This window comes from Sorex araneus, chromosome 7 (assembly GCF_027595985.1).
Source record: "Sorex araneus isolate mSorAra2 chromosome 7, mSorAra2.pri, whole genome shotgun sequence".
In the NCBI taxonomy this organism is placed as follows: Eukaryota; Metazoa; Chordata; class Mammalia; order Eulipotyphla; family Soricidae; genus Sorex; species Sorex araneus.
In genome coordinates this window covers 35799224-35811405 of record NC_073308.1, presented here as the reverse complement: position 1 = coordinate 35811405, position 12182 = coordinate 35799224, and the positions used below count along the sequence as shown (strand labels likewise).

Sequence of the window (12182 nt, the reverse complement as noted above, 5' to 3'; positions counted from 1 at the left end):
TGAGATTCACAGTTATAAACTTATTCATGATTGGGTTTCATTCATGTGATGTTTCAACACCCGTTCTTTCCACCCTGGGTTATTTTAAAATGTTTCCCTCCCCCTGCCCCCTTCCCTTTCCTGCCCCTCATTGTCGCAGGGACTGGGGCTCACAGATACATTTCGTCGTGGTGCTCCCGAGAGGCACTCCTGGAGTTGAGGTGCTTGCACATACACTCTCTGGGGTGCAGTCCTCAGCAGTGGTGCTCCCACAGTGCTCTCCAGGGGACACACTGCCCTGCCGCTCCCGACACCGGCTGCCGTGTGGCGGGGACTCCCTGTCAGTATTGGGGATACGGCTGCCGGACCCTGCTGGGCGTATGCGTCAGCTCCAGGGATCGAACTTCAGGCCTTACCCTTGCGAGGCAGCTCTGTACGCCCAGGGCTCATCTCCAGGGCCCCCATGCTGCTAACAGACGCGTGTGGCCAAGGAGAGAGTGGGGACAGGGCCGGGCACCCATCCCGAGGTGAGAGCTGGTTGTCTAGACCGAGGGCCCATGGAGCAGAGCCGAGGGAGTTAGCCCTGGGTCCCTCTTTCTTGAGGGGACTTTGGTGCACCCCGAAGGCTGGAGGAGCTGAGGAGGGAAGAGACTGGGGAGGGGAAGTGTGGTGAGGATTTGGGGAGAGACTGGGCAGGGCTGAGGAGAGATGGGGAGAGTCTGGGCAGGACTGAGGGGAGATGGGGAGAGTTTGGGCAGGGTTGGGAGGGGAGAGGGGAGAGACTGGATAGGACTGAGGGGAGAGGGAAGAGACTGGAGAGGGCAGAGGGGAGACGGGGAGAGCCTGGGCAGGGCAGAGGGGAGATGGGGAAAGTCTGGGCAGGGCTGAGGGGTGAGGGGAGAGTCTGGGCAGGGCTGAGGGGTGAGGGGAGAGACTAGGCAGGGCTGAGGGGAGATGGGGAGAGTCTGGGCAGGGCTGAGGGGTGAGAGGAGAGACTGCGCAGGACTGAAGGGAGGGGAGCATCTGGGCAGGGCTGAGAAGAGACAGGGAGAGTCTAGGCAGGGCTGAGGAGAGAAGGGGAGAGTCTGGGCAGGGCTGAGAGGAGACGGTTTAGGTCAGTCTGGGAAGATGGCAGCGTCGGCTGTTCCTTGAGTGGCTGCAGGGTTGGAGTTAAAGGAGATGCACCAAGCGATTCTGCTTCTGGCCACGGAGTCGGGCGCCATTCACCCTCTTACTTTCTTCCTCTCCCGTGGCCTTGGAGAAAGGGCACATGAATCTGCGCCTCCATCCCTGCAGCTGTGAAAGGAAGTAATAGGGTGACTTGGATAAGGGGCTCAGCATAGCACCTGCCCAACATGTGCTAACGTCTTGGTGACTATGTTCTATCCCAGTTAAACACGTGTATTTTTATTGCTTTGTTTGGGGCCGCACCTGGCAGTGCTCAGGTGTGGCTTACTCCTAGCCCTGCACTCAGGGATCACTCCTGGCAGGGCCCAGGGGACCATGCAGGGGACCAGGGATTCAGTCTGGGTTGGCCACGGTGCAGAGCAGGTGCCCTTTCTGCTATTTTATCTCTCCAGCCCACTGGATATTATTATTATTTTGGGTAGCATGGTGACAGCAGGGTTAATGTTAGTGGGGTGTTGTTTGTTTGTTTTGTTTTGGGGCCGCACCTGGTGATGCTCAGGGGTTACTCCTGGCTCTGCCCTCAGAAATTGCTCCTGGTGGTGTTCGGGGGACCTATGGGTCTTGGGAGTTTGAACCCAGTTCGGCAGCACGCAAGGCAAACGCCCGACCTGCTGTGCTCTTACGCCAGCCCAATGTTAGCAGTTGGGGGGATACGATGGATGCACCCCCACCACCACCCGAGTGCCAGAGCCCCTCCAGCACTGTTCTCAGGTCACCCCTTCCTCCCCCTCCCTGGCTCTCCCTCTCAGCTGCTTCAGCCCTGGTGCCAAAGCTCAAGGGCCTGTTTTCATCGGTTACCACCACTCCCTTGCCTGGTTTCTCTGTAGTCCCACCCGAGTGAGATCATCGGGTATTTGTCCCCCACTCCCTTATTTGGATTAACATAACACCCTCTGGTTCTACCACACAGTCATAAAAGTCAAGAGTTCCTCTCTTTCTGTAGCTGAATAGTATTTAATCATGCATGTACACCTCAGCTTCTTTATCCACCCGTCTGTCATTGGCCATTTGGGTTGTTTGCAGATCTTGCTCACTGTAAATATTGCTGCAGTGAACCTAGGTGTGTCTGTGTCTTTTTTTTTGTGGGGGGTCACACCCAGTGATGCACAGGGGTTACTCCTGGCTCTGCACTCAGGAGTTACCCCTGGCGATGCTCAGGGGACCCTAATGGGATACTGGGAATCGAACCTGGGTCAGCGATGTGCAAGGCAAACACCGTACCCGCTGTGCTATTGATCCAGCCCCCATGCCTGTGTCTTTTTTTTAAAATTATTTATTATTTTTGTTCTGTTCTTGCATTTCTTCGGATTTTTTCATCCTTGGTTACTGTGATTTCTTTCAGATATCTCATGTGTTCTGTGATTAACATCACTGTCACTGTCATATCACTGTCATCCCGTTGCTCATCGATTTGTTCGAGCGGGCACCAGTAACGTCTCTCACTGAGAGACTTATTGTTACTGTTTTTGGCATATCCAATATGCACGGGTAGCTTGCCAGGCTCTCCCGTGCGGGCTCGGTACTCTCGGTAGCTTGCCAGGCTCTCCGAGAGGGGCGGAAGAATCGAACTGGGGTCGGCCGCGTGAAAGGCGAACACCCAACCGCTGTGCTATCGCTCGAGACCCATGCCTTGTGTCTTTTTGAACCATGTTTTTGTGTTGTCATAGATGTTGCCTCAGTTGTTAACATAATGGGAAATGACTTTGATTTATAAGGGGTTATTATTCATAGTGTTCATTTATTTATTGTCTGTGGTGTTTGGGATCCAACCCCGGGCCTCAGGCATGCGAGGGGAGTGCTTTTCACCCAGCCACAACCCCACTCCTTACAATCGTGGGTTTTTGTGGTGGGGGCCACACCTGACAGTGTTCAGGGCTTACTCCTGGGTCTATGCTCAGGGGTCACTCTTGGCGTGGCTTGGGGGAGCATACGGGAAGATTGAACCCGGGTTGGCCGCGTGCAAGCCCGGCATCCTGCCTGCTGTGATCACTCCCGCCCTAGTCTTGGGTTTCTTGAAAGAGTTTTGGATCCTTCGGACAGAACTTTCCCTTCCCTCCCCATCCGCAGCCGTGTCCTCTGCCACCATGAGGAACATCTTCAAGAGGAACCAGGAGCCCGTTGTGGCTCCTGCCGGCACTGCCGCCACCACCACCACCGCCGCCATGCCCATCGGGCCCGCAGACAACTCCACGGAGAGCGGGGGCGCGGGGGAGAGCAAGGAGGACATGTTCGCCAAGCTGAAGGACAAATTCTTCAACGAGATAAACAAGATCCCCTGTGAGTAGAGGTGGGCAGGGTCCTGGGGGCCAGCTCCGGGCCGGACTCCACAGCAGGAAGGGGGAGGCAGGTTGACAGTGATGCGGGGGGCCAGGGGACCTGTGTGCCCCAATCTCCGGGACAAAAACATTGCTTATCATTTGGAGAACTGCAGAAGGATGGAACCAAAAGAAGATGGAAAATGATGCTGTAGAAATCACTGTTCAGGGGCTGGAGTAATAATACGGCGGGGAGGGCGTTTTGCCTTGCATGCGGCCAACCCAGGTTCGATTCCCAGCATCCCATAGGGTCTCCCAAGCAACACCAGGAGTAATTCCTGAGTGTATGAGCCAGGAGTAACCCCTGAGCATCACCGGGTGTGACCCAAAAAGCAATAAATAAATAAATAAATAAATAAATAAATAAAAATCACTATTCAGTGTGTCCACTGACACTCAGAAATGAGTGTCCGGGGGCTGGAGCAATAGCATAGCAGGTAGGGCGTTTGCCTTGCACGCGGCCAGTCCGGGTTCAATTCCCAGCATTCCATATGGTCCCCTGAGCACTGCCAGGGGTGATTCCTGAGTGCAGAGCCAGGAGTAACCCCTGAACGTTGCTGGGTGTGACCCAAAAAGCAAAAAAAAAAAAAAGAAAAAAAGAAATGCGTGTCCGTTGGAAGGTGGAAAAGAGAAGCCCCCGTGTCCTGAACTCACGAAGGCTGCAGACGGCAGAGCTGTCATTGGCTCTGGAGAGCAGGGTGTCAGGACCACGGCGAGCATCCAGGGTGCACCCCCTGCCCCCCACCCTGAAACACACACAGGACTCTGGGTCCTCGGGGGCTTGTCTCTTGTCTCCGGGCCAGAGGCTCGAGACTGAGAGTGGGGGTGTGGCTGGAGCTGGGGTTCCTCTGACCCACGCCCCTCTCTCGGGCGAGCCCTTTCTCCAGAGAGCAAATGTGCCAAAATGCAGCAGGACCCAACCGAGGTGTGTCTCGCCTGTGGCTAGCGAGCAGGACGCAAAGGGCAGTGAACGAGGGCCAGAGAGATGGGCCAGCGGGGAGGGTCTCACCTCGCATGCAGCCAACTCAGGTTCCATCCCCTAAGGTCTCCCAAGCCCCACCAGGCGTGACCCCTAGTGCAGAGTCAGGACTAAGCCTGGACACCCCCCTGAAAAACACTCCAGAAAGCACAAGTGAAGGGGAGTGGGTGAGAAGGGAAAACGGTAAACAAGGCCCAAAGCACAGGCCCCGAGACTTTCCCGCCCGGGACTCGGGGCGCGCCTGGGCGCAGGCTGGGCTCTCTGCTGTGGGGGGGGAGGGCCACGAGGCCAGCACTGCTGACCACAGCGTCCTTCTCCCCTGCGGCAGTGCCGCCCTGGGCGCTGATCGCCATCGCGGTGGTGGCCGGGCTCCTCGTCCTCACCTGCTGCTTCTGCATCTGCAAGAAGTGCTGCTGCAAGAAGAAGAAGAACAAGAAGGAGAAGGGCAAAGGCATGAAGAACGCCATGAACATGAAGGACATGAAGGGCGGCCAGGTAGGACCCCCTGGGGCAGGGGGGGCCGGGCACTGACGAGACCCGGCCCAGGCCGCCTGGACTCCGGCAGGCGGGTCACATGTGGCCGGCCTGCTCCCTCCTTCCCTCCTCCCTTCCTTCCCTTTCTCCTGTCTTCCCCTCCCTTCCTTCCTTCCTCCCTCCCTCCCTTCCTTCCTTCCTTCCTCCCTCCCTCCCTTCCTTCCTTCCTTCCTTCCTCCCTTCCTTCCTTCCTCCCTCCTTCCCACCTCCCTCCCTCCCTTCCTTCTTCCTTCCTTCCTTCCTTCCCTCCCTCCCTCCCTCCCTCCCTTCCCTCCCTCCCTCCCTCATTCCCTCCCTGCCTCCCTCCCTTCCTTCCTTCCTTCCTTCCTTCCTTCCTTCCTTCCTTCCTTCCTTCCTTCCTTCCTTCCTTCCTCCCTCCCTCCCTCCCTTCCTTCCTTCCTTCTTTGCTTCCTTCCTTCCTTCTTTCCTTCCTTCCTTCCTTCCTTCCTTCCTCCCTTCCTTCTTCTCTTCTTTCCTCCCTTCCTTTCTTCCTCCCTTTCTCCCTCCCTCCCTTGTCATTCTGACACGCTGGGTCCAGGGAACTGGCTAGAGAGCCGCTGGGCCGTGGCAGCCCGCCCACCCCACCCGTTGTGTGCCAGACAGGGAGGGAGGAGGACAGCCCCCGGAGGGAGGATGAGTATGTAGAGCCGTATGGAAAGATAAGACGGACAGAGACCAGGCAGACAGTGACAACCAAGGGCTCCGGGAGCCTCTGCCGGGAGAAGACTCACTCTTGCCATCAGGCCTAGGTTGCCACACCTTGAGGGAAAGGATGAGCAGTGCAGGAGCCCCTCTCAGGGGAGGTTCCCGCCAGGCCCGCAGTCAGCCGGGCAGGGTGCTCTGGCTCCTCGCTCTCCCGGCTGGCTGGCAGTTAGCCTGCTCAGTGGTCCCTGACGTTTTGTTTTAGACACAGTGACTGGACATTGCGTCTGGCCATTTGAGGAGGGAGGGAGGAGTCACTGCTGGGAAGTGAAGGGGGCCCTGCCAGGGAGGGGCTGCCTCCGCTTGCCCACTGGGGTCAAGTCTCGGAGATCATCCTCGCCCAGCTGGTCCCCCATTCGTCCCCTGCAGCACCCCACACTCCCTCCATCCTTTCCTTCCTTCTTTCCTTCCTTCTTTCCTTCCTTCCTTCCTTCCTTCCTTCCTTCCTTCCTTTTTTCCTTCCTTCCTTTCTTCCCTCCTTCCCTCCCTCCCTCCCTCCTTCCTTCCTTCCTTCCTTCCTTCCTTCCTTCCTTCCTTCCTTCCTTCCTTCCTTCCTTCCTTCCTTCCTTCCTTCTTTCCTTCCTTCTTTCCTTCTTCCTTCCTTCCTTCCTTCCTTCCTTCCTTCCTTCCTTCCTTCCTTCCTTCCTTCCTTCCTTCCTTCCTTCCTTCCTTTCCTCCTACCCTCCCTCACTCTTTCCTTCTTTCCTTCCTTCCATTTCCCTATATTTACTAATTTCCAATTCAGTTGAGGTGTGAGGCACTGTGATTTGTTCATGACGGAGTCTCAGGCATGTAATGTCCCCAGCTGTCCCTTCACCAGTGTCCACTTCCCTCCCCCTGCCCAGCTGGCATCTTATCCCTTTTTTTGTCACTGTGGCTTGCTGTGCTGTTACAGGGGTCCATGCACAGTGTGAAAAGCACTGCCCCCTCCAGAGTGGCCATCGCCCTGCAACATCCTCCCCTTACCCCTGCCGTCCCCATCACCCCACCCCAGTGGAGAGCGCGGCCTTAAACTGCCCCACACCCCTTCAGCGCCTCCTTCTGCCACCTCAGGCTTCATGGCAGCTTCTCTGCTCTCATGTCCACTCATCAGCCCATGTCCACGAATCGGCAGTGACTCACCCCTGCAGGGGCATTGGGAAGAATTTTATACTGACCCATAAAGGGGCTTTTGCGATCACTGCTGAGTGAGGAACCTGTCGCATAAGACACTGTTTCTGGGGGCCCGTGGGGGCCGGGGGCTGAGGGACAGTAGTTTGCAGAGACAGTGTGCTGGGGAGGGGGCGGAGAGGCAGCAAGAAGACAGCGCTCCCCTCACCCCTGCCACAGCCTTCAGCTAACTCGGCCGTGTGTGTGGAGGGGAGCCGGCCCTCTTGGAAAAGTCCCCGAGGTCCCCAGGCTTCTCCCTCCAAGTCTCCAGACGCCCCTGTGCATGGTCCAAACCCCACTTATTCTGAGAGCACCTGGGAGTCAGTCTGGAGGGAGGAAGGAGAGAGAGCCCGGTCTCAGGAGGGTGGTCTGTGTGTGTGCATGCAGGCTTGTGTGTTGGTGCCTGTGTGCATGTGTGCCCCTGTGTGTGCATGTATTCGCAGGCATATATATATGCATATACATGTGCATTCTCGTATATGAGCCTTTGTGCATACACGGGAATGCATGTGCATGCATGTGCATGTGCAGGTATGAGGGTGTGCATGCACGTGCAGGTGTGAGGGTGAAAGTGAGCGTGTGCATGGATTGCGTGGGTGCATGCCTGTGTTTGCAGGTGTGGCTGCATCCATGAGCGCCCATATATGTGCCTGAGTGCATTGAGAGTGTTTGCAGGCACGTATGTGTACCTGTGTGTACATGTGTGTCCAAGAACACCCCAGGGAGAACCCAGGCTGGCGTCTGAGTGGAGGGGCTGGCCTGAGCTGCGGGACGCCCTCTCACGGCCCCTTCTTCCTTCTCCGCCCGCCTTGGTGGCTGCCCGGCTCCTCGCGGGAACGGCTGCGCTGTGCCCCTGGTAAGTCTTGCCCAGAGTGGGCGGTGGAGGGGGGTCTCGGGAGGGGGCTGAAAGGGAACAGCGTCCCACAGGCGCCCCAAGAGGCCGAGAGCCGGTGAGGGGGGAGAGGAGCCGGGATCCGGCCCTGAGGCCCTGCCCCCTCAGCCTGCCCCTGCTGCCCCCCCCCCCCCAGTCCACACAGGATGACGACGATGCGGAGACCGGCCTGACGGAGGGCGAGGGCGAGGGCGAGGGCGAGGAGGAGCCTGAGAACCTGGGCAAGCTGCAGTTCTCTCTGGACTACGACTTCCAGGCCAACCAGGTACGGGGCCCAGGGGGTCCAGGAGCAACTCCCGGAGCCCTCTGGGCACTGCTCTGTCCATGGGGGGCGGGCAGGGGCGCCCACCTCTGCAGCGTGGGGTGCAGGGGCCCGATTCCGCGGTCCTCGTCCGGCCTGGCCGTGGACTCAGGTGCCCACCCCGCTCTCTCCACAGCTGACCGTGGGGGTGCTGCAGGCCGCGGAGCTGCCCGCCCTGGACATGGGAGGCACCTCGGACCCTTACGTCAAAGTCTTCCTCCTTCCAGACAAGAAAAAGAAATACGAGACGAAAGTGCACCGGAAGACGCTGAACCCCGCCTTCAACGAGACCTTCACCTTCAAGGTGACGCGGGCGGGCGGGCAGGAGGTCGGGGCGCCCCACCCAGCTCTGCCCATTCTGCAGGGGCCCTTGGCGCCCTTGGTCCCTGGAACCAGCCTGGCCTGGACCAGGGGTGCCGCTGACTGTGGGGTTTGGTGCCACCCGCCCACCCCTGCACTCTGACCCCTCAGGCCCCCCGAGGAGTTCTTCTGCCTCAGTCTCTTCAGCCCTGCGCCCCCTCCTCACCGGCTGTGTCCGTGTCCGCAGGTGCCCTACCAGGAGCTGGGGGGCAAGACCCTGGTGATGGCCATCTATGACTTCGACCGCTTCTCCAAGCACGACATCATCGGGGAGGTGAAGGTGCCCATGAACACGGTGGACCTGGGCCAGCCCATCGAGGAGTGGAGGGACCTGCAGGGCGGCGAGAAGGAGGAGGTGAGTGCAGGGCAGCGCAGGGCTTGGGCCAGGTTAGGCCCCGCCCCACACGTCCCGCTCTTCTTCACCAGGTAGGCGCTCCCCGTATTCTGATGTCCCCTGGGCCCATGCACCCCTCTCACTGGCTCACTGTACCCCAGAAAAACCCATGTTTGTTCTAAAGAAGTCAGCCTGAGCCTTATTCTCCCTGTGCTGTTTATTGAGCACCTGCTATATGCACAGCACAGCTTCGTGCTGGCCACTCAGCCTGGCCAGGGCCTCTTTGTGTGTCCAACCCTGCCCCAGCCTCTGCCATTCACCCTAGGACATTCCTCCTCCCCATGGGGCTCCGGCTAGCTCCCCTGGGGCTGGGATAGGCGTACAGGACTCAGACCCTGGGGTCTCCCCTGCCCCCAGCCATGCTAAGTCAAGGGTCACTCCCCCTGGCCCTGTCTGCAGAAAGGGCGCACAGTGACAGCCGCCTAAGAAAAGAGGTACAGGGAGCTGGAGTGATAGCCCGGCGGGTAGGGCGTTTGCCTTGCACATGGTGACCCGGGTTCGATTCTCAGCATCCCATAGGGCCCCCTGAGCACTGCCAGGGGTAATTCCTGAGTGCAGAGCCAGGAGTAACACCTGTGCATCGCCAGGTGTGACCCAAAAAGCAAAAAAAGGAAAAAAAAAGGGGGTACAGGGGCTGGAGTGATAGCACAGCAGGTAGGGCATTTGCCTTGCACGCAGCCGACCCGGGTTCAAATCCCAGCATCCCATATGGTCCCCTGAGCACCGCCAGGGGTGATTCCTGAGTGCAGAGCCAGGAGTAACCCCTGTGCATCGCTGGTGTGACCCAAAAATTAAAAAAAAGGGGGGGTACAAAGTGCTTTGAAAACCACCCGTCCCTGCAGGTAGGGGGTGGCAGTGTGGGGTGAGGGGGCAGTGCCCCACCTTTGGAAATGCCCCTGGGCTGGCACCACACCCCCATTCTCACCTCGCAGAGGCTTTGCCAGGCGCCTGAGGCCTGCCCCCACGTCACCTACCTCTCCCGCCGCTCTCACTCCTAGGTGCTTTCCGAGCCGCGGCAGACGCGCCCCCAGGACATGGCGGGTGGGGGTGGGGGGCGAGGGCCTCAAGCCAGCGCTGCTGGGCACTCTAAGGCGGGCATCGGCCACGCCAGGACACAGGGACGCGCGCCCTGACCCCCCGCCCCGCTGTCCCCTTGGCCAGCCAGAGAAACTGGGCGACATCTGCACCTCGCTGCGCTACGTGCCCACGGCGGGGAAGCTCACGGTCTGCATCCTGGAGGCCAAGAACCTGAAGAAGATGGACGTGGGTGGTCTCTCGGGTACGTGCAGAGCTCCGCGCGGCCGCTGGGTGGCACCAGCGAGTCGCCCCTCGCGCCTCGGCCAGGGTGGGGTGCAGGCCGGGCGCAAGGCCAGGGAGAGGGGCTCTGGCTTCCTGTGCCCGCCCCCTTGCTGAGCGTCCGCCCTCCCAGACCTGCCTTCCTGCGGCCCATGAGCCCTGGCAGAAACAGAGATTTCTCAGCAGGCTGGCTCAGGAACCTGGGGGTTACTCCCAGGGCGGGCCTCCCCGTGTGTCCCCCAAATCAGGCCCCCAGAAGCTCTGAAGCCGCCAGAAGGGGCGCGAGCCAGGCACTGCAGGGGGTGGCCCATGGTCCAGGCTTGTAGTGGGTTCAAGTAGGTTCTGGTGGGTTCTGGCAGCGTTGCCTTTGCCACTCTCTGCTCAGCCTCGGGCATGCTCCCCTGGCAGCCTCATGCTGGTCCCTCTGTGTGACCTGGGGCAGCCCGCGTGCCCTCTCTGGGCTTCACTTTCTCCTCTGCAACCTCAGGAGGGTTCAGTGCACCTGGGGCTGGCCAATGTTTTTCTCTGTGCCCTGCCTGGACAGATACCCGCAAGCATCCCACCACCACCAGCACACACACACCCATACATGCACGCACAGTCACACTCTCACACACACTCACATACACTATTGCACAAACACACATATCCACACGCACATACGCGCACACACTATTGTACACATCCACACACATCCACCCCCCATAGTCACACACTGTCGCACACACACACACTCACATACACTATTGCATATACACACATATCCACACGCACATACGCGCACGCACACACTATTGTACACATCCACACACACCCACCCCCCCACACTCACACACTATCACACATCCACATCTACACACACTATTGCACATACATACACACATTCACACACATAGTATTGCACATATACACACACCTACCCCCACACACTCACACACAACTGTACACATCCACAAACACCACACACTCACACTATTGCACATACATCCACCTACACACTCACACACACTCACACTATCGCACTATCACCCACTTACATCCACCCCCACACTCACAAACTCACACACACACATTCACATACACTATTTCATGTACATACATATTCACCTGCTCACACACACACACACACACAAATGGTACACATCCACCCCCATACTCGCATACACGTTATCACACATATACACATACCCACCCGCACACTCCTGCACACTCCCACACTATTGTACATATCCATACCCATCCACCCCACACTCACACTCCCACACGCCCTTCCCGACAGCCCTGGCTCAGGCTCAGGAGGGCCCTGGAACTGGGCGGCCTGGCCCGGGGGGTCCGAGCTGCGCAGTGGCTCAGGCCGGCGTGTCCCCGCACAGACCCCTACGTGAAGATCCACCTGATGCAGAACGGCAAGAGGCTCAAGAAGAAGAAGACGACGGTGAAGAAGAAGACGCTGAACCCCTACTTCAACGAGTCCTTCAGCTTCGAGATCCCCTTTGAGCAGATCCAGGTGCCCCCCGCCCCGGGCCTCTGACGGGTGGGGTGGCGGGAGGGGCGGGAGCCCGGCTCTAGATGCCCTGTGACCCCTTCCCTGTGGGATTGGAGGACAGTCTGCCCTGCTGGGGGTGGGGGGAGGCAGGACTCCTCGGGTTTCCTCCGTCCTTCCCAGGCCCCCTGGCCTCGGCGCCCTGCTCTTCTGGGTCCCCTTAGGTGGGCACCCACTGCCCCTGCCCCTTCTGCACTCCTCACCTGCCGCCTTCCTCCTGGCCCCCCACGGTCCCCTTTGTAGGCCTTGGAGAGGGCGTTTCCGGGTCTGGGTCAGGTCCTGGGGGCAGTCCTGAGGGTCCCTCCCACAGTCTGGTGGCTGTGCTCAGAGCGCGTCTCCCTCCTGGTGGCGCTGCTCTGGCCTCTGGAGAGCCCCTCCCTCCCCCCCCAGCCACAGAGGGCTGCCCCCGCCCCGTGAGCTCCGCTGAGGTAGAAGCCTGAGCCCTGGGCCCGGCCGGGCCTTCGCCCTCCCTCAGCACCCTCTGCTCCGTGCGCGAGGAACCCCAGCCCTCACCCCACTCTCCCCCCGCACTCGTGCCGCAGGGCAGACG

General features: G+C 59.3%; 1 protein-coding gene across 3 annotated transcripts in view; it reads left to right on the top strand.

Annotated features, from left to right (window-relative positions):
• Nucleotides 1–12182, top strand: part of SYT2 (synaptotagmin 2) — a 108275-nt gene that overhangs the window by 88422 nt on the left and 7671 nt on the right. For all 3 annotated transcript variants that reach the window (XM_055144265.1, XM_055144264.1, XM_055144263.1), the window contains exons 2-8: nucleotides 3235–3444; nucleotides 4790–4956; nucleotides 7884–8003; nucleotides 8176–8343; nucleotides 8587–8754; nucleotides 9955–10072; nucleotides 11463–11596. In XM_055144265.1, coding sequence (XP_055000240.1) covers nucleotides 3252–3444; nucleotides 4790–4956; nucleotides 7884–8003; nucleotides 8176–8343; nucleotides 8587–8754; nucleotides 9955–10072; nucleotides 11463–11596 — 1068 coding nt within the window. In that variant the 5' untranslated portion in view covers nucleotides 3235–3251. The remainder of the gene's footprint in view (nucleotides 1–3234; nucleotides 3445–4789; nucleotides 4957–7883; nucleotides 8004–8175; nucleotides 8344–8586; nucleotides 8755–9954; nucleotides 10073–11462; nucleotides 11597–12182) is intronic.